We start from the raw sequence: 22,860 nt of genomic DNA, 5'->3' as shown, positions 1-22,860 counted from the left end.
TGATGATCAAGGGCAAAGGGGCATGATAAAGGTTTCTTAACCTCTAACAGTTCAGAATAAATGATGTGAGGATATGTATGTGTGGAGGAGAAAGAGATAAGAGACAGAGTCAGAATAAAATAAAAGTGATTAATGTGATCAAATGTTTAAAAATTGGTAAATCTAGGTAAAGCGTACACAGGAGTTCTTTGTATTATTCTTGCAACTATTTTATAAGTTCGAAATTATTTTCTGTAAAAACTAACTTTATGAAGGTAAAGTTGAAATTTCCCACTAAAGATCACTTGACTTCGGAGAGGACGCAAAACTAAGTCCACCCCAACTAACCCACACACTGGGTTAATTTGGCAGCATCAGTGTTTACTAACTAGTCACTGATCAAAATTACTAGTTATATGACTAAAATTCAAATATTTATTCCCTCCTACTCAACTTATTTGAATTTAGTCATAGCTGCAAATTTAAAACTCCCAATTAGCCAGATCCCATGCAGCTATTGAGAGCAAATGAGCTCTAATTACACACTTTAAAAAATTGCCAATGCTCCAGGTGTGGTGGCTCCTGTCTGTCATCCCAGCCACTTTGGAGGTCAAGGCAGTAGGAGTGCAAGTTCAAGGCCAACCTGGGCAGCTTAGTAAAATCCTATCTCAAAATAAAAAGGACTGGGGATGTGGCTCAGTGGCAGAGCCGCTGGGTTCAATCTCCAGTACCGCCAAGAAATGAATAAATAAGATAAAATAAATTGCCAGTGTGACCTTGGGTTTTGATATGGCTGTGGTATTAGCTGGTCTCTCTGACCCGGGTAGTAGGTGGTTCATCCCTCCACCTCCTGCTGAACTGCAGCCACTAGGTTCTTTCAGGAATCACATTCCCCAGGAAGGCTGGGCAAACCCCTCAGGTGCAGCCACCTGCCTGCTAACCCCTCCCCCAACTAGCCCCTCCCCCAACTCCCCAAGTGCGCTCCCCCCTGGGCCTTGGTGCTGCCCTTTCCTCCTCCTAGAACTCTCTTCCCCAGTGATTTCATGGCATACCCTGCTCCTTAGCGTTCTTCCTTAGCCTGGGTCGCTTTCCCAAGGGCTCTTCAGTGGGCAGGCTAAGCGCCACATTTAGAACCGCGACCTTCACCTTGCCTCTCTCAAGGTCTGGTGGCCTGATTTTTCTCTGTGGCATTGTATCTGGAGCAACCCGTTTTTATTTGTTTGGTTGCTGGTCTGTCTCCCTTGGTAAGGTGTAACTAATCTCCAGAAAGACAAGAATTGTCATGTGTTTGCTTACTGTATTAGACCAGCACTTTCAGGATATTACACGACAGAACACAGTAGGCACATAATAAAAATATGTGTGCTAAGCAAATGAGAGCTAAAATAAACACACTTTCCTGGCTACCGCCCCCTACCCCCAATATGATGAGAAAACCCATTGCTGTTTCACTTAAGAATAATACTTTAGTCCAGTTCAGGAGATGTCAGTATTCTAGGGACATCACAGGTTACAAACTCTGGTCTCTAAGGCCAAATTAATTTAACAAAAGAGTCTCACAGAATTAATAATAATAATAATAATAATAATAATAATAAGCTTACCTGGAAAATAAAAGCCATTTTCATCACATCTTGCAATAACCTTCTGGCCTTTCAGGGGATCTACTTTTTTTGGTTTGATTTTCTTTGTGGGATTTCCTTGGGGTTTCTGTTGCTGAAAAAGACAAACGGTAATCATTGGTGAGAAAAAAATCAATGCAGATGGTGAAAATAATGTCACCGGTTGCCTGGGATTCCTTCCTGAGCACAGCACTATTGGAGAAATACCAAACCTACATATGCTATATACTCAATTTTGGAATACCTTCTGTTCTATATTAATTAAATTACCCTCTTGGGAAGGGCAAAATCTGTCTTCCCCAATTTCTATACTTAGCTTCAGGTGAAAGGAGAATTGAATAACCTGCTGAAGAAAAGGGAAATACAGAAAAGTCATATATTCAACTAGAATTCCTGATTATCTATGATAGTCTCAAAGCTGGGGACCAAAAACCACCTAGAAACAGGACTTGTACCATCGCCTTCATAGAATTGTGGGAGGCAAATGGGTCCTGCAACAGAAAAGTCAATCATCAGTGAGCAACTTGGAGAGGCAAGCATGGAGGCACAGTGATCTCACCCCACCTCTTCAGGACAAAGAAAAACTCTTATATGCGTGGGCTGAGACTGGCTAATGAATAGATTGCCCTTGTCCTCATACCTCCTGGTTGGGGCAAGAGTGGATGCTGGAAGGAACAGGATGTCCTTTCAATGTCCCGAGAGAAAGTAACTTCCAATCTAGTGTTCTAAATCCCCCGTAAGCTGTCACTCAAATTAAATCACAAGGTAAAGATATTGCTAGTCATACCCTTAAGCAGAAACTCCTTCCCATTCATCTTATGTCAGGAGGTTATTTGAAAGTGTCCTCCAGCAAAATGAAGGAGTGAAGAAAGAGAAACACATAAAATCCAGGAAGCAGTAGGATTGATCCCAAGAGAACCGGAAAGGGAAATCTCAGGATGATAGCTTTGTGCAGGTCATAGACAGCAGGAAGTCTCCTAGGAAAAAAGAGGATGTAGAAATCCTAGAAAAACATACATACATATGTAAAAGCGTGTCTGTCTGTCTGTCAATCTATCTAAAATATACAGAAGTAATGATTCAAACATAAGCAAAATCATGGCATAATTTTAAATATGAAGGGAGAAAAGGTAAAGAAATTCCTTTTCTCGGTGCTATTAAGATTCTTTAATTGGCTGACATATCACATAGATCTTCAAGATGGCCATGTACCACTAAACCCTGATTAGTCCCAGTATTGAACAACAGTGATGCAATCGTAATAGTGCAAACGCTATTTAATGGTTTTTAAAACAACCTTAAAATTTGCCATGAATCTTTGGGAAAAGAACAATACTGACAATCCAGTGGCTTACACATAGCTCTAGGAAGGTGGAATTGAAAGAAGAAAGAGAAATCACTGGCACAAGAGATCTCTACCATGTGGAGTCAGGAGTTGAAGATTATGAAACTTGATGGATCTAAAAAGATAGACTTGACTATATTAAATAAAACATTACCAATACAACTAACAGAACAAAAGATAACATACATATCCAATATTGGGAGAAGGGACTGGCAAGGCTAAATTACCACTTTTTAAACATGATAATGAAATAGAGGCATAATAAGAGTTTGAACAGAAGAACTAAAAGCAAATATGTCATAGAAGTTGCTTCTGGGGAGCAGGATTGAGATGGCAGGGAAGGGGAGGCTGCTATCATTAGCACGAGCTCTTCTCTGCATTTGAGTTGTTACCATATGAAAAAAGTACTAATGATAAAAATTAAAAATCGATCTGGAAGTCTCAGAGTGGAAATAGCTGGAGAAGATGACACCTTTATTCTATGAATGTCTCAAATTCCAGGACTCACTCATGAAGTACACATGTGCAGCAAGGACTGAAAGCAACATGGCTCAGCCTTCAGGAATTGAACTAAAATTTATAGCAGTGTCCAAGTCCCAGACTGCCAGAATGAACTCTGAATAAGACAAGCGTAGGCCAGACTCAAATAGTACCCAGCTTTTTAAAACTGAACTGACATGGGAACCATTGCCAAGGAACTCTAACGTTCTATTTTCTACGTTCTGTTAATAAACAGAAAGGCTCAATCTCCACTAACATCCCCCTCCCCAAATTTTACAAAGTCTTCATTTCATCATTCAGAATAGTAATTATTTCTAATTCCCAATCAATTTGAGGACCAATGTCCTTGTAAAATATACTAAAAATTAATTGCTAGAAAAAATGAGGGGGCTGGGGAGATAGCTCAGTCGGTAGAGTGCTTGCCTTGCAAGCACAAGGCCCTGGGTTTGACCCCCAGCACCCCCCAAAAAAAGAAAAAATGAGATTGTGTAGGCTTATGGAAAATTTGGGTTCTAGATAAAAAATCTATTAAAGAAATCTGAAAATCAAATAGTAATAAATGAGTTGGAAAAGAAGGAAGATTCAAAGCACTTCAAAACCAGGGCTGTTTATTCTATTTTCCCTCTAGTGGCCTCATCCCAAGGTAGCCAGAAGTGGGCACCAGGTGCAGACAGTTCTAGAAGTCCTCTAGTTTTGGTTTAAGGAATAGGAAAAAGAATTGCTAATACTAAGAGAAGATGAAGAAATTCCTCTCTCCTTTTAATCTATTTTCATACCCCAGTGCCCAAAAGCAATCCTGTGGAAATTTTGGCAACATGAGCCCAGAGGAGCAACTTTGAAGGAGGAAAATCTGGTTTGAATAGGGGTACTGAGGTCCAAAGAAAGTGGAATCAGTCCACAGATACAAGTAAAATAAGTAGAAGCATGAAATTATCTGGGTAAAATAAAACAAAACAAAATATATCCAGGTATTTTGGCTGGAGAACTGGAGAGGAGCCCCAGGAGCCAGAAGGACTGGGAAGATTACTTATATTAGAAAAGGGAAGACAAAGTATTATCCCAGTAATAAAAGAGACAAAGATCTCATAAGATAAGACAACTACAGGTCTATATATTTCATGAATTCACAAGATAATATTAGCAAATAAACCCAATAACATATAAGAAGAATTATACACCTTGGCCAAGTAGGATTTATTCCAGGAATGCAAAGCTGGTTTAAAATCATGTTAATAGAACAAAGAATATCAACTAATGTAATGCACCGTCATAATAGAGTAAGGTATAAAATCATACGATTTCAATGCGTGGAGAAGGAAAATTTGCCCAAACCCAGCAGTTTTTATGACAAAAACTCCAAACAAGCCAAGAACAGAAGAGAAGGAAGCCTTTCAACTTGACAAAAAGGCATCTATGAAAGCCTACAGCAAATATCATAATGGTGAGAGACTGAATGATTTCTCCTTAAGAGCAGAAAGATGGCAAAGGCACTTTTGCTATTGCTATTCAACATTGTACTTGAGGGTCTAACTAGTATTATTAGGCAAGAAAAAAAAATCCAGATTGGAAAGGAACATGTAAAGCTAGCTATATTTATTCATAAATTATATGATCTATATTTGAAAAAGTCTAGGTAATCCATCTCAAAATTACCTGAATGAATGACAGGTTCAGCAAGGTATCATGCTTACAAGATAAATAAAAAATAGTTTTTATGTGTACTAGAAGTGAATGATCCAAATATGAAACTAAGAAAAAATTCATTTATAATAGCATTAAAAATATATATTAAGGAATTAATTTATAAAAATAAATGAAAGAGCTATACACTGAAAACTGCAAAACATCACTGTAAGTGGAGAGATATACCATGTTCATGGATCAAAGATGTTATTAAAAGAGTCATTTTTTCTCATTGACCCATAGGTTCAACATAATTCATGTCAAAATCCCAGCAATTTTTTTGTTGTTTTTCAGAAGTTTGGAAGGTGACCCTAAAATTTACACTTAAGTGCAGAAGACCCAAGACAAGCCAAAATAATTTTGAGAAAGACCAAATTTGGAGATCTTACACTTCCTGATTTAAAAACTTACAATAAAGCTACATGAAAGTGTGGTACTGATATAAGAATAGTCATGTGCCAAAAAGTAACAGTATTGAGAGTTCAGTAATAAATTCTTATATTTATGATCAGCTGATTTTTGACACTCTGGAAAAAGCTTGATACTTTCTTGAAAAAAATAAACTTACCACATAACCCATAAATACTACTATCAAGTATAAAGTCAAGAAAAATGAACACTTATAACCATACAAAGATTTATGTGCAATTCCCTATCAGCATTGTCTACAATAATAAAAAGATGGAAATAATTCAACTATCAATCAACAAAGGAATAGATGGATACAATGTGGCACACAATAGAATATTACGCAGCCATTTATATGTGAAATATGCAGAAAAGGCCTATTTATAGAGACAGAAATTGATTAGTGGTTACTGGACCTGTGGGTGAAACAGAGGTTTTCCAGAAATGGGCATGAGGAATCTTTTGGGGATGAAGATGATGTTCTAAAACTGGATTTGTGGTGGTGGCTGGCAACTCTGACCAGATAATAAATGAGTTTTATTAAAACTCTCAGTTTAATAAAACTCTGTTTTATTAAAAACCATTGATTTGAAAGAGGTGAATTTTGGGGGGGTTTATTTTTATTTATTTATTTTGGTAACCATGGATTGAATCCAAGGGTGCTTAACCACCAAGTCACATCCCCAGCCCATTTTTAACTTTTGTTTTGAGACAGGGCCTCACTAAGTTTCTGAGGTTGGCTTTGAACTTGCGATCCTCCTGCCTCAGTCTAAATCTGTTTTTATTTTTAAAGGAAAATATGAGTGGCTTCTTATTTCTGGTTGATCTATGCAACTGCTCATGGTATTTTGCAAATAGTGGGCTGAATGAATGAGCACAGACATTTTTGAATCTATACTGAGCCCCAGCCCCAGTCCCAGCCCTGAATATACTTTTAAATCAAAAGTTAAAACAAATAGGTCTTTCCCTCCAATTGCCTTGTCACAGAAACAGGGTGTTTCCCCATCCTAGATTTTTATCCATTTTTTTCTTTAATAATACCTTACTAGTTATTGAGTTTCTTAAAGAAATTAGTCCTCGATTAGAGTGCCCAGCAAGATCATTCTGCAGATTCTCCTCTTTGCAGACTATCAAATGCTCATTTTCTCCATGACACAAAGCCCAACATAAAGTATTTCCACAGGCATTTTGATGCCACTATTCGCAGTGCTATAGCTGTATAACTTCAGCTATGTATTTGCAGTGTTATAGTTATATCATAAATAAAGTACTCAATGCATACTTCATGAGTTCATCTGCAGGCCCCCACTTAAGGAAGTCTCTAATTTATGAGGCAATTGACTATAAAAATTTAAATAACTTCAGGCAGTCTCAAAACCACTTGCTACTGGGTCATTATTCATGTTCAATACAATTTGGGTTCTGGTAATAAGCAGGCTCATTTCCATGGTGCCCGGATGTGACTGGGCTCTGTTGTGGCCATCCATCACTGGAATCTGTTTGGAGATGTTTTTCAGGTTCATTAAAGGAAGTGGGAGTATGGTTTATTTCCTCAGAGGTGAAAATTCACATCTGGGTTCTTAGAAGTGAAGAATTGGTGAGCCGAGGGGTGAAGATCTCTCCAAGGACTTGTGGAATATTATCCAGTTTTCAGACTTGCATTGTCATGGGCAAAAACATATGGAGAATGCTGTTTTTTGTTTATGATATTCCCAGCTAGCCAGATTTGGCTTGGGTCCCTCCTTTGCCTGGAATCTGTCCCTTTTCTGAGGCCATCAGTGTGTCAGAGGGGGTGGATGGGGGATGCTATCTGCTTATTTCTGGGCTTTCATCCAGAGGAGAAACCTGAGTCTCCCTCCCTGTTGAAGACTGAGAGTGACCCACTGCAGTCTGGAAAGGAGAAGGAGATACGGCATGCACTGCGCCCAGCTGGCTGTGTGAGTTTGGGCAGTGTCTTTTCAGACCTTTCCCTGGGTTTTCCCCCACATATGCAAATGAGAGAACAAACTAAATGATCTCCAACAGCCTCTATTGCCATGTTCTGTCCAGGAGGCCCTGAATTTGCCGTCCTGAAGAAACCGTTAGGCCATGTGTCCAAAATGGACTAGAAGCAGGAACGCCTCCCTCGTTTCCAGTTTCCACAAAGTGTGGGAAAAGCACGGACCAGAACTCTGCACACGAGCAGCACAGACTTCTCATCCTCTAAAGAGAGGCCCACACCAAAGTTTCTTCCCATCAGCAGCTCAGTGAGAGAGTCCATGTGTTTCCATAATTGAGAGTTCAGAATCTAGAACACGCCAAGTCAAAACAGCTGTTGCTTAAAAACCTCGCTTTTACAGAAGTTTGACTTCCAAGGTCACTTTGTTTCCTGCCACCAGTGTTCCCATCAAAGACCAACTCACCAGAGAGGAGCCAGACAGCCTCCCTGCCTCCAAAGAACAGCATATTATTTCAAAAGAATGTCCAGATTGATCCCAGGAAGGGCTCGTCCTCCCTCTTCAGAGTTCATCAATGTGACAAGCTGCTCCTCAGAACCTATGCCTAAGATACAGCTAAGGCTCCTTCTTAAAATGCTGTATGAGTATCGTCACATAATTTATTTAACTAGCCCTCTTTTATCTCTGGTTTTCAAATATTGATTCTCTCAATGTCCTAGCCAGAAGCTAGCTGATGAGATTACTTTTCACATTTTCAGGATGTGTTAGAGGTACAAATCTGTGAAGTTAGTTGCCTGGAATAATAAGGGTTTTTTTCCTTCTATTTACTCACTTTCCAATTCCTCCAACTACAGAGCCATTCCCTGCAGGCTCTGCCTCTGCACCAGCAGCAACACTGCAAATGCCTTTCTGAAGGGCTAAAAGTATCATTCCCTGCAAACCATCCGAAGCCTGTGAGTCTATTGAAAGAGCCAGGATAGACAGTAAGGGCTTTGCACCAGTAAGTAACATTTACTGTTTTTGTTTCCAATTGTTCTTACTGTTGGCAAAAATTCATTTCTGGTCACCTTCACAGCATGCAGCTTTATGCAAAGAGCCATTCACCCTAGCGGCCTTAAATATGCACTTGTACCACAGAATGATCAATTTGGCGCCACCACCAACAAAGCCGAGTAACCCAGGCAAAACGAGCCCTACTGGGCCAGCTTTAATACAGTGATTCATCCCGCAGAAGCACAGGATGAGCTTCCTAGGATGGTAGGACATCTTATTAGGGTGGCTAGGCACGCCCACCCTTCAGCCCGAATACTGACAGCTTTGTTCCTGAAAGATGATATTTGGCTGCTTTTAAGTCTTGCAAAAGACATTAGAGGGGCCATACAGCTCACGCCAAAGAACACTCCAGCCCCAGTCCTTTCCTGCCATAATTCACGCCCCCCACACAACCATGAGGACCAGATAATTGAGAGAGAAAGAGAGAGAGAAAGAGAAAGAGAGAGAGAGAGAGACTCCCTAAAATAAGCTGACATATCTCTAGGCTTAGGCACCTGCAAATCGGTTCTGTGGGGAAGTCACATGATGTCAAGATGCTGTCCTCTGGGTAATTTGATTTAGCCTCGTCTATAAAATTCAGAGAATCCAATTCACCTCTGTGCCAGGTGATGTACGGTGGGGCTCCGCACGATGCTACCCTCTTTCCACCTCATTGCTTCATTTCAAGGTCACGCCGTTGGGTTTGCATTGGTGGAGATGGTAACGGTACTAAGTGTTTGATGCTTTAAAATTTCCCATTTGGTAAGCACTATGCTTCCACACCGGGTACAGAACACATTTTCTATGATTTAACTACAATGAGATTCTGGCTCAAAAATCACATTAAGAAACTACCACTTTTTTCCTGCCCCAAATCATTGAGCTCCGTCACACGCAATCTCCAAACTGTGTTAAAGCAAAACCAGCTTCATATGCTTCTACGTCCTCTGGTCAGTAAAGTTGATGACTGCTTTCGTTAGGGTGACGCGTGCAATGTCACCTGTGTTTTGATGCCTCCAGGATTCCCAGAGTGTCTCTGTGAATAATTCAGGTCTCTTTAAAACCTTGGTGAGCAGGACAGGTATAGCCTGGAGACTCTCTCTCTCTCTCCATGAAGATTTCAAGGGACTTCCTCTACCCAGAGAATGTCCAGGGTCTTCATCTCTTTTAAAGATGGATTCAGGAAAGAGAGTGATGATGGTCGGGAGGGACAAACTCCTGCCCAGCCTCTGGAGGCCCTGGAATACGTGACCCATGGTTGGGTAGCCTCCACGTGATCTCTTTCCTGGGTCGTGTGCATTATGACAGGAGGACAATTATTGTGCCAAAGAAGTGAAACTCTAAGTGGAATTCCCTGCCTTGCCCCCGGAGAGGAAGGGGCCTCCTGGAGCCTTTCCCACAAGCACAGCAGTCCAGGGCTGGGCCTCCGGGCAAGGCGGCCATACTGCTGTGAGTCCTAGGCTTAAGGGGGACTTCCATCCTCTCCCCTTTCGGCAGTGTTGGGTACTCAGCCTTGCTTTAAAAACCCAAGGGGAGTGCTTTGGTGGAACTGTTCTCTTCACACCTCCTCAGGGAGTTTAGAAAACGAGGTGTGAGACACACAACCCGCACCCCCCACGTCCCTGCCAGTCTCCACTTCTGTCTCCAGGGGCTGTTTTCTGAGTGGACCAGAGGCCCGGGCAGCTGCCTGGTCCTAAGCTCATCCCAGGAAGTGGCCCTTCGTGTTGTGTGAATGGCTCCCTAACTGTGCCCGGGAGAGGAGGAGGAGGAGGCGGAAACCCTGAGGAGGAAACGGCCCTCTCCCCTCCCCAACCCCAGGGCCGCTCAGGGTCTCTGAGGAGACATCACCATCCTGGAAACAGAACGGCCGAGCAGAAGTTAACAGCAACATGAGGACTTACATGAAAAGATGGAGTCTCTTTTATTGCTCTTCTAGAGAAAAATCAGAGAAAAATCTGAAAGGTTTTAAATATTTAATACTGAAAACGACTGAAGATTTGGGGATTTGTAACTGGGGTGTTCCGGATACAGGCATCTGCTTTCTGCTACTGCAGAAATGAACAAAAGCCACACGTGGAGCCACTTTGGTGGACCACCTCCAGATACTGGGGACCCTGAGGCGTGTGGAGACTTGCATTCACATCTCACATAAGACTACAGCAGGTCTTTTAAGGAGACGTTCCAAGACATCTACGGCTTTTGTCCTGCCTCCTGCTCTCTGTCCCCAAAGGCTGGCCCCCAAGGACTGTGCCCCACTCTTTCCCAGCCCGCTGGCTTCTGGAGGGGGACATCCATGCGAGGCACCAGCAGGCCAGGGTACTGGTTTCCTGCTGCTCCTGCTCTTAGTTCTCCAGCCTTTCTCCTGCCCCGAAGGTCATCATGGCTCTCTCTCAGGGCTCCAGTGACTAGTTCCTTCTACTCCTTCAACAACTTTCTGCTATTGCTAGTTTCCGGGTGCCTCAGCATCTGCTGCTGTCAGCCTGGGACCTTCCTGCACCTGCCATTCGGCTGCAATCTCTAGCTGGGAGGGGCGCCATCAGCTGGAGAACGCCAAGGCACCCTGGATGTGGCTTTTGACACCTTGGGGATCCCCAGAGTTGACACCCACCTTCCTACTCCTGAACGGCTGGGTACTAGACAGAAGACTTTTTAGATAATGGAGTTTGTGGGAATTTCCCTTCCCTTCCTTCCCTTAATTCTCATGTGACTGGTGCCCTTGAGCAGGACTGTCTCTCTAAATCTCCAGCTCACGGTGGCCCAATCATGAGGCCAGAGGCATTTTCTCTTTGGCATCCATTCTTTCTGGGATGGCAGCTCATCCACGCACAGCCCAGACTTGTGAGCCCCCGGTCTCACTCCAGAGGTCTTACTCTGTCAGAGGACAGTTCACAGTCACTAGGGAGGTAGTCTTCCTACCAGACCTGGCTGTTAGCAGAGCAGACTGAAGTGCTCACTTAGGGAGTGAGAAAGGCTGCCTTGGAGGTCAAGGGCAATGTCTCCCACACTGGTCCAATTGCTATTTTGGAGCAAAGATAACAATTGTAGATAGTCTGACTTCATTTAATATAGTGCAAAGAAATTTCCCTCTAAACCTCCCCAACTAACATTTTCCTGTATGCATAGTATCAAGGTCGCAAGCTAGTGTAAGGGTCTCAAGTCCAAAGGGCCTTTCTCCTCTTCTCTCTCCCAGTCCCCACTCACCCAGCCTCACTCCCCCCCTCCCCCACCGCCATGTGCATTTCCCCAACACTCTCTTTTTCCCCTGGACAGTTGTTCATGGGCAGAGTGCCCAACCCACATTCCTGAAAGTCCCAGACTCCAAACTCCTCATGGGTCATGGCTTTGAGAAGCAAGCACATGCAGCCAGCTGTGTGGGTACCTTTCCAAGGCCTCCTTCAGGGTTGCCTGCAGCTGCTTACAACTTTAAAAAGATTTTCTGCATCCTAAGTTTCCAAGGCAATCAGGGGCACGGGTGTGGAGAGGCCTCTGGATCTTTCTGGGTCTGGATTCTGTATGATTTGTTCTGGAGAACAGTCCATATTTACTGAGAAAATGATAGCGCCACTGACTGCCCTAGACCAGGCTCCCTGGGAGACCAGGGGAAGGTCAAGGACAATTTACAGATGACCTTTGCTACTCAGCTTTGAGGGCTCAGGCTTGGCCGGCGAGGTTGAAATCTGCAATCATGGCAGCCAGAGGGGTGCTAGCGAGAGGAGTTTGCAAGGAGAATTTAAAAAATTCAGACTTAAGAGTTCTCCTTCTGTGACGTGGTCAGTGAGCCAAGTACCTGTCCTCAGGGATGCCCTAAAACCAGCCAACTATGGAATAGGGGGAAGTCATTCCACAGCCAAGCATGGCATGTGCTCAGTGCAGGGTGCTTGGCAGAGCAGGTAAGAAGAATGGTTTTCACCTTAGGTCTGATCTGGGGCCAACCGGTGCCCCTCGATGGAAACCTGAGGGTTAAAATCAAGCCAGGCTGCTGCTCGGGGGCATCTACAGCCATGACTCCTTCCCACCCTAAACTTCATGGATGGAAAAATCATGGTGCTGTCCCAAACTCAGGAGCCAAAGGGGCAGCTTGTTGGTGCCAACATCACTGCAGAGGAGGGTACCTAAACGCCTCAGATGTCCCAACTCCGTGGTGCAGGCTGGGGTGGCTCAAAGACAGTGACTGGAGCCTTCTGGACACACCTGGGTGTTTCTGATCGGATCCCATTCCAAAGGAACTTTAATCATTTTTTTGCTGCACATCATAAATAAACTCCAGGGGATCTCTCTATGGCTAACAGAGTTTCTTCCTCTCAAACTTTTGATCATTGATCAAAATCTTTTGCCTTGGTGAAAAGAATTTAAAATGAGACTATATTAATATATGAATGAGTAAAAATGACTTGCATCTGTGAATTTTGTGCCCCAGGATGTTAAAATGCCTTGCAGTCTTGAGCTCGGGTCCCACCAAAGCATTTCATTCTGGAAGGTGACCTGTTCATGGGTCCTGAAATTTCACCAGGGGCGCATGACAATATTGTCATTCAGAAATCTCAGAATGAGTTGCACATGGTAAAAAGGAGGATTGTTTCAATCTTAGCCTGTAGAAAAAGGCCAGTGGGAAGAACTCTGGAGATCAGCCAACAAGACAACCTCTTTAATTACTTCCTGCGGACAACTACCCTGGGCACATGGGATTTGCCCTGAGCAGACAGAAGGGGCGCTGGGTGCCCTATATGGGGATAAGCAGAGAAAGGAGAGCCTTAGTCTCTGACCAAGAAGCAGGACAGCAGAAGGCCCGGGGATGTCACTGCACAAACCAAATGCCTTCTCCCACAGTCACCTGCCCCTCAAATTCCTGCCATCTCTTTCTCCTTGCCTGCCCTGAGATCTGGAAACCAAACTCTCTGCTTCCTACATTGACTTTCTTGACTTCTACCTAGTCCTCCACTTACTGCAAAAAATGGCTTCTGCTCTCACAATTCCACAGACATTCCTCCGGTTGATATCATTAGTGAGCTTCCTGTGGTCAAATTGAATGGCTTTCAGACACTGTCCTAGATGGCTTTTCATAAGTCCCTTAGTGTCAACTTTAGTAATGGAAATGGTGGTCATGGAGTGTGTGGTGAACGCCTTTCCCGTTGGCACTCAATGCTGCCCACTGCCTAAGCTCAAGATGCTCTTTGTCTCACAACCGTCTTTTAGGTTGGTACTCTGCTTTTTCTATTTTAAATTTGAGGAAGCCGTGAGGTTTACAGGGCTCAAGCAAAGTCGCATGACTAGAAGGTGGCAGGTCTGAGACTTGCGTTGGGTCTGTCTGACCCCAGCACAGGCTCCCAGCCCCCTGTCCTCGTTGGGCTCACACGGCAGCTCTCTGCTCCCAGCCTCTCGCTCCTCTCACTTTTCTGTCTTGGTCCCTTCCATCTGCCTCCTCTTCCTCTCCTGCACAAATGATTCCAAACCTCTCTGCAGCCCAGACCTCTCTTGCGAGCTCCCAGCGCTCTGCGATTGACTCTCCTCACGGGGACGCCCTATTGACACCTGAGACTCAAGAAGACCATTACCTTTTCCTAACAACCCACTCTTCCTCTCCGTTTGTTCCTTCCATTATTTACTGAAATCCGCACGAGTGCCTTAGCAGCGCCTCCCACAATTTTAGGCTCCAGGAGAACCTAGAACCCAAGGGCCCAAGCCTCACGCTTATCCTAGTGGAGAAGACCGACCACGAACAAATGTGTACCTGATGCCGGGTAGTGACATGTGCTGTAAGTCAACCAAGAGGAGGCTGGGCGACAGAATGACCAGGTGAGGGGACGGGCTGGCCGGGGAGCACCTGCCTTAGGGAGGGAGCGGTTAACAGAGACTCCGTCCCTCCAGTTGTCCAAGGCAGACATTTTCCTGGACATCTTCGGCTTTACCTCCTGCTCACCAAACACGTCCAACTTCCCAGCAATTTGTGATTCTTTTGCTGTTCCCTCCCCTGCTTCCCCTCGGCTCAAGGACCCGACACCTTCACTGGAGCGTTGTACACAATTTTGGTCTTTCCTCCCTACACTGGGCCTTGACTCACTGACAAAATAACCTTCCTGAGACACAAATCTGTTGCAGTCTTTCACCTGCTGAGAACCCCTTCCTGGGTGCCATTTCCCAGGGCATACGTCTCTGATCCTCGCAGAGAATTCCAAGCCCCCGGTGCCATTTTCCTTTCCTGTCTTTTCTTCCGGCCCACTCCAGGTGAACATCCCGTCTTCTCCTCTACCTCCCGGCTTTGCCCAGGCTGTTTCTTTCACTCTGAACATTTACCACACTCCAACCCCAAGTCTTCCATAGCTTTCCAGAACAAACTGGATAACCCTTCGCCCTGTGAAGCTTCCCTCAACTCCCCAGGCAGAATTGCTCACGTCCCCATCCTCCAGGTCCTTGAGCGTGCCTCTGCAGTTGCGTTTATAGCACTCAAGGGCCTAGGTTTGCTCATTTCATACATGTTTGCTGAGTGCCCACTGTGCTCAGGATCTGCTCTTGGTGCTACAGGTACAGCTGCAAATTAGGCCAGACAAGGGCTCAGCCTCATGGCGGTCACGGTCTATTCTAATATCTCTCCTCCACTGGGCTGGACCCAAATCTACGGTGCATTTTGTATGCAACACACAGTATCACCAAGGAGACCCCAAGGAGGAGAAAATAAGACAGGCTACTCGTTGCCTGGGTTCACCTGGGCCAAGCAGGAAATCGTATCCACTGACAGGGAATGAACTATTTTTTTTTGAACCAATATTTTTGAATGAAGGATATATGGAAATTGCTTTTATTCCCACTTTGTGGAAAGGGAATAAAGAAAGAAAAACTAATTCAATTCATTCATATCCTGGAAACAATGAGCTTTTGATTGCCAGAATTCCAAACAAATCCAATACAAGACACTTATCTTTGTTCTGACTCAGAGAAGGTTTCTTTTCACTCCATTTACAACACTTCCTATTTGAAAATCTAATATAAAGCAGAGATAAAAGAATAATGCCAGAAAGTTCTCTTGTTAGGCAGTGATGTCTCCACAGTTCAGCATGGAAGGTCTGTTGCTTGGGACCGGTAATGGTCTGTCTCCCACTGGAAGGGTGGGTTCCATCTGTCATGTTCTCCTGGTTCTGGGTACGTAGAATAGTGCTTGGTACCTCGTAGGCACTCATTCATATTTTAGAGCAAATGAAAGGACAATCAGACCAAGAGAGAATTGAGTAAAGAGCGTATTTTCAGGGAGAGGTGGGTGATTCCCTTTTGGTCCTCTGTCCCTGGGCCCCTGAGGTGAGCAAGGCCAATAGGGACAGAAATGTCTGGAGGCATCCAAGGGTGACTTTCAAGGAAACACTGAGTGATTCTTTGAGGAGGTCACTTTCTTGGAATAATATTAATGGACATATGATGGTGTATGATAAAATTTTTGCAGTCTACACAAAAGAGACAGCTTTTTACACTGGAGGGGAAATTGTGATTTTTTAGAGAAAAAAAATAAAATGAAGGAGAAGAATCAACAAACAAAAGATTTAAGACAGCAAACACAGAAGTTAAACCCAGGCAAAACAGACATCACTTGGCCAAGACTGAAACTGAGAGGAAGAACCCCAAAGGTGATTTTGCTGGGAATGATCTTTAGATTATTGTATGCGGAGTAGTGAAAAAATTATCTAGGATTCAGTAAGATGCTAGATGGAGTTTTTTCCATGTCCACATTCCCAAGCACAGTCAGAAAAGGGGGGTGTCACTTGGCAGTATGTGTTGTGAGCCCCTAAGTGCTCATGTCCTCAACCCAGTAACCCTAACAAAATAATTCAACTACACACACACAGGAGGCCTGAAAGATGAGTGCGAGTAGAACACTGGGAAAAATCCCAACGTCCGGCATTCCAGGAAGAGTTAAGCACCTCGGGGCCAACACACCACGGAAACATGGCGCAACTCCAAACACCCCCGCCGTCTGAAGATCCACCAAAAACACAAAGAAAGATGATGAGATAATGATTGAGTAAAAGCAGAATATAAAATAATTATAGACACCCAAGTGGCATCTACATAAAAACAAATTTTTGAGGAGATAAAAAAAAAAACTAAAAGAAAATGCTCCAAAGTGGTACTATTGCAGCAGTTTTTAGATTTACTCTGATATTAATAATATGAAGAATCGCTAACACTTATGTGGAGCTTTTGGCACTAAGTACTTAACATGCTCATTTTATCCTCATAAGGACCCTATGTGGAAGATATTATTATTATTATTATTATTATTTTGGGGTACTGGGGATTGAACTCAGGGCCACTGGGCCTCTGAGCCACATCCCCAGCCCTATTTTGTATTTTATTTAGAGACAGGGTCTCACTGAGTTGCATAGTGCCTCACCATGGCTGAGGCTGGCTTTGAACTCGTCATCCTCCCATCTTGGCCTCCTGAGCCACTGGGATTACAGGAGAGCACCACCATACCTGGTGGAAGGTATTATTAATATTCCCATTTTATAGATAAGAAAACTAAAGTTTTGGTCACTAGCCAAGAACACACAAAGATTAGGTGGTAAATCTGAGGTTGGGCCTTGGTTGGTCTTCCCATCAAAGTCCAGGCTTCTCATCACTACCTTATACTTCCGTTTTGTTTTGGTTTTCACATTAAAAGATGTGTGGCTTTAAAACACAAGACCCCCATTAAAGTCAAATGACATTTCCTTTTTGATTCAAAAGTACTGAGATCTTAACTGCATTGGTCCGACTCTCTGAGAAGTTGGTGTGGAGGGTAGGAGAGGGGACTCGCCATGGGAGGCCCCGCCGTGGGTCGGGCAGGGAGGAGGAAACCCGAGGCTGGTGGCACCCACCTCGACCAGGGCCTTGCTCACACAGCTCTTCTTGGCAGCCTCCTGTAGTTCCATGGCCTGTTGGATGTACATCTTCCCAGCTAGGATTTCATTCTCCAGCATCGACAGCTCTTTCAATGAAATGGGCCAATTCAACCGTTCCAACGCCTTGTTCAAAGCAGTCTTGTTTTCCAAGTATCGTATTGGTTTGTTTGCATCTAACCTAAAAAACAAAAAAGAAACAAAAGGAAAAGAGAATGACTATAAAAGAAAAAAAAAAATAGGGTAAGATGGTTTCTTCCATAAACTCCTGAGAAGAACTTAGGTCTCAGATTTCAGATGACAGTCACGGCCGTGCCCCCTGGTAGGTTAGGACTTTGGTAGCTAGCATAGGTTAAAAATAACCACCTCTGTGAATCGTGGGAGGCACTTTTGCCCATTGACTTATTTGATGACCTGGTTTTAAAGAAGTTTGATAGACGTGAATTTTTCACTAACATTTCCCAGTAGATTGGAGCCTATTCCTCTCTCCCTAGGCCTAACATTTGTTAGAACCAAATGTGAGCTTCAAGGAGATTTCACACAACTAGGTGTAAAACAAAACAAGGCAAAGTCAAACAAAACTCAAATATTTGCTCCAGTGCAGCAGTGCTAGCTCATTCTAGCTATTTTAATTTTTGTTACTCCATGTAAGTTTAAATAGGCCTAAACTTTCTGGTCAGGTTGTTAGACAAAGAACAGAAGACTTTCTGACTAGTTTGTGTGATAGACAAAGAACAGAAGACAAACTTTCTATGAGCTGATGAGCGAGCTGTGGGTCTCCAGGGAAAACCAGCATGGAGTGATGACCTAGCTCCTGGTATCTATTCCAGTCCCCCCAGCTTCAGTCCTGGGGGAAGTAGGGAGTGGGTGGGTGGGGAGAAAGACATTTCATAATCCTCACACTCTTCATGTATCCCTTTAGATGGCAGATACTGGTGGAGGACAATCTAAACTCAGTGACAGGACTCAGTCTGCAAACTAAACTTCTCTCCAGGAGACAACACAAAAATCTTATTAAAACTCTAAATTAGAATGATATCAGTAAGATAGTAGAATAAGAAAGCCCAAGGCCCTTGTTCCCCCACAGAGACACTGACTTAACAATGTTCAGAACAAACTGACTTTCTGAGAATTCCAGAAACCGGTGATGAGGTTGTAGCACCTCAAACAAGTACAAAGCCAAGAGAAGCCTTATCTAAGGGGGAAAGAAAGTTCATTGAGTTTTCCCAGAACAGCATAGTACAATTGGAAGAAGACTCCCAAATTCTGCCTTCTCCCTGGGAGGGGAGTGTGGAATGTGCATCTCTGGTCTGCTGCCTAGAGAACTGGTTTCTGTCTTGTTTAACTTGTAGTGCTGAAGGTAACAGTGGCATATTTTGGATGCCAGGTTGGAATCTGTTGAGAACAAAAATTAATGCCAAACATCAGAAATACAGCAGTACTCCTGACACACATCAGGGAAAGCAAGCAATCACAAATTACAACAAACTCTTGAAGAAGCAATGAGAGCAACTTCTTTAATTGGGGAATTATACACACAAGACCAGAAAATACAAATCTCCAGAAGGGTTTGGGAGATCCTCAGGATATTTAGCTGGGACAGTTGGTAAAGACTTTAATTGAAAAAGGTGTCTTTTAGTTTTTTCCCAAGTACTCTAATATCAACTAAAGATCACAAGACATACAAATATACAGAGAAACATGGTCCAATCAAAAGAATAAAATAAATCTCCAGAAACTGAGCCCAAAGAAATGGAGAGAATGATATCTGAGGAACTAGAGAACAGAACATATAAAAAGGAGGTAAATAGAAATGCTGAAGCTGAAAAGTGTTAATAGTTTAAATGAAAAATGGCAGATTTAAGCAGGCAAAAGAATCAGTGAACTTCCAGGTAGGTTAATTGTGATTACCAAGTTTGAGAAACAGAAAGAATAAAGGAATGAAGAAATATGAACAGAGTCTAAGGAACCTTGTTCCAGAAAGTGACAAGAGAGGAAAGGGTAAGACACTTGAAGAAATATTGGTTGATAGCATCCCAAATTTGATGAAAGATATGAATTTACACATCCAAGAAGTTCAGTGAACGTTAAGGAGTATAGATACAGAGAGACAAGGACAAAGAAAATATTTTCTTTTCTTTCTTTCTTTTTCTTTTTCTTTCTTTTTTTTTTTTTTTTTTTTTTTTTTTTTTTTTTTCCTTTCTTCTTTTTGGTGCTAGGGCCAAGTGCTATACCACTGAGCTATACCTCTAGTCCCCAAAAAGAGAATTCTGAAAGGAATAAGACAAAAGTGACTTGTCATGAATAAGGAATCTTCAAGAAGATTAACAATTTATTTCTTATCACCAACTATAATGACCAGAAGGCAAGAGAATGATCTATTTAGTGTACTGAGAGAAAAACCAGAAGTTATATATCTGAGAACACCATCCTTCAAAAATGAAGATAGAACTAAGACATTCCCAGATAAACAGAAGGTAGGGAAGTTTGCTGTTAATAGACTTGCTCTACAAGAATGCTAAAAAGAGCCTTTCAGGCTGAAATGAAAAGATACTGAGCCATAAAAAGAAATATACGGGCCTGGTAAAGTTAAAGACATATGTAAATATAAAAGCTAGTATTGTTGTATTTTGGTATACCACTCTTCTTGTTTTACATATTATTTAAAAAACAGATACATACCATAGCAATTATAACTCTGTTAATGAATACACGTATACAAGAGGCAATCTGTGGAAACAACTAGGTAAAGGGAGGATATGAAGTGGCATAGGAAGAGAGTGAATGTCTGCTATTGAAACTAATTAGATATCAATTCACACTAGAGTGTTATGAATGTTTTAATGTTAATTATAATCCCCAGGGGAACCATTAAGAAAAAAACTAAAACATACACAGCAAAAGCAGAGATCAAAATAGTACACTAGAAAAAATATAAACCAAAGAAGGCAATGTTGGAGCACAATAAATGGCGCACACAAACACACACACACAAATAGCACAGAAATCCTCCATTATCAGTAACTGCTTTAAATTAATGGGTTAAACTCACCAATTAAGAGACAAAGATTGACAGAATTAAAAAAAAAAAATGACCCAACTGAATGCTGACTAAAGGAAACTCCCTTCAGAATCAAAGATGCAAGTAGGTTGAAAGTAAAAGGATGGAAAAACACATTCTGTGCGAATAGTGATAGAGAGGGCTGGAGGGGCTCAACCATTGCCCAACAGCAGAAACTTAAAGTTGCAAATTGTTACAAGAGGCAAAGGACAATGTTTGATATTGATAAAAGTATTAAATCAAGAAGATCTAAAAATTGTAAACATATTACACACCCATTAATAGAGCCCCAAATAAATAAAGCAAGGTTGACAGAAATAAAGGGAGAAATAGACAGTTGTACAAAAATAGCTGGAGACTCTCCAGTAATGGATAGAACATCTAGACAGAAGATCAAAAATGAAATTATGGACTGGAAAACACTATAAATCAGTTAGACAACAGACGTATACAGGATACGTCAATCAATAACAGCAGAATGTACATTCCTTTTTTTTATTTTAAACTATCATTGATTTTATTACCAAATGTAGGAGACACTGATTCTTTCATATACATTATTATATGCACATTTAACATTCTCCAGGACAGACCATATTCTGGTCCATGACAATTCTCAAAATACTTTAAAAGATCAAAATCAGGCCAGGTGTGGTGGTACATGCCTGTAATCCCAGCAGCTTAGGAGGCTGAGGCAGGATTGCAGGTTCGAGGCCAGCCTCAGCAACTTGGCAAGGCCCTAAGCAACTTAGAGAGACTCTGTCTCAAAATAAAAAATATAAATAAAAAGGGCTGGGGATGTGGTTCCATCTGGGTCTAGTCCCCAGTACCAAACCAAACCAAACAAAACAAATCAAAATCATAAAAATACGTTTTGTAACTGCAATAGAATAGAGCGAGAAATAAAAACAAATAGAAAGCTGAAAAATTGGCAAATACATAAAAATGAAATATCACAAAGAACCAACAGGTCAAAGAGGAAATCACTTGAGAAATTAGAAAATACTTTGAGATAAATGAAAATGAACACATGATAAACAAAACTTATGTGATCTAGCACTTAGAAGGAAATTTTGGGCCCAAAGTACCTGCATTAAAAAGACAGATCTCAAATCAACAGCCTAATGTTATATCTTAAGGACCTAGAAAAAGAAAACTAAACCCAAAATCATCAGAAGAAAGAAACAGAAAGAGTACAGTAGACACACACACACACACACACACCACTATCAACAAAATGAAAAGTTGGTTCTTTGAAAATATCCACATAATTGATAAACCTCTAGCTAGACTAAAAGGAAAGAGGACACAATTATTGATATCAGAAGTAAAAGTATGGACATGACTAGTAAACCTATAAATCAGTTAGACAATAGACATAAAAATTATAAAAATTAAAAAAGGACTCTAGAGAATACTATGAACAGTTATACACCAAAAAAAAAAAAAAAATCAGATAATCTAGCCTGAATGGACAAATAACCTACATACACAGATGACCAAAACTGACTCAAGAAGAAACAGATAATTTCAATAGCTTATAACAATGAAAAACATTGAATAAAGAATCAACCTCCCCACTCCCCATCCTCAAGAAAGGGAAGTCCAGACCAGATGGCTTCATGGGAAAGTTCTATCAAACATATGAAGAAAAAGAAACCCCAACCCTGCTTAGACTTTTTAAAAGAATAGAAAAGAGGGAACACATGTCAGTAGAGTCACAGAATTACCCTGATAACAAAGAAAGGCAAAGATGCCAAAGACAACTACAGACCATTAATGAATAAGGACACTAATATCCTTAATAAAGTACTAGACAATCAAATTCAACAGAGCAGTAAAAGGAATACACACCAGGACCAAGCGGGATGTTTTCCAGGAATGCAAGGAAACCAATTACTTTAATACATCCCATTATTAAACAAGGGGGGAAATACCTGATCCTCTCTGTAGATGCAGAAAAAGCACTTGACAAAATTCAACACAAGATTCATGATAAAAACCAGCAGTAAATCAGGAATGGAAGGAAATTTCCTTAACATAATAATACACTACACTCACCAGGCACGATGGCACGTGCCTGTAATCCCAGTCACTTGGGAGACTGAGGCAGGGGAATTGCCAGCCTTAGCAACTTAGTGAAGCCCTAAGCAACTTAGTGAGATCATGTCTCCAAATAAAATATAAAAGGGGGGATGTGGCTCAGTGGTTAAACACCCTGGGTTCAATCCCCAGTACCGAAAAAACAAAACTGAAAACAAATTAAAAAACAAAAACAAAAACAACAACAAAAAATCCTTTACACTCAGTGGTGAAGAAAGACTGAACATTTTCCTCCTATGTTCAAGAGCAATACAAGAATGTTCCCTTTCACCACAGCTACTTAATGCTGTACAGGATTCTAGCCAAATCAATTAGACAAGAGAAA

The 22,860-nt window shown here is 42.1% G+C and overlaps 1 protein-coding gene across 4 annotated transcripts in view; it reads right to left on the bottom strand.

The window, feature by feature from the left end:
• Positions 1-22,860, bottom strand: part of Vwa3b (von Willebrand factor A domain containing 3B) — a 179,629-nt gene that overhangs the window by 19,263 nt on the left and 137,506 nt on the right. For 3 of the 4 annotated variants that reach the window (XM_047522799.1, XM_047522800.1, XM_047522802.1), the window contains 2 exons: positions 17,351-17,552; positions 1,584-1,695 (listed from right to left, as the gene is read on the bottom strand). In XM_047522799.1, the coding sequence (XP_047378755.1) occupies positions 1,584-1,695; positions 17,351-17,552 (314 nt within the window). The remainder of the gene's footprint in view (positions 1-1,583; positions 1,696-17,350; positions 17,553-22,860) is intronic. The other variant, XM_047522801.1, reaches the window with a different exon arrangement.

The sequence above is a fragment of the Sciurus carolinensis genome, chromosome 13, assembly GCF_902686445.1.
Source record: "Sciurus carolinensis chromosome 13, mSciCar1.2, whole genome shotgun sequence".
NCBI lineage: Eukaryota > Metazoa > Chordata > Mammalia > Rodentia > Sciuridae > Sciurus > Sciurus carolinensis.
The sequence above is the reverse complement of the archived record's forward strand: the minus strand, read 5'-3'. Positions and strand labels throughout refer to the sequence as shown.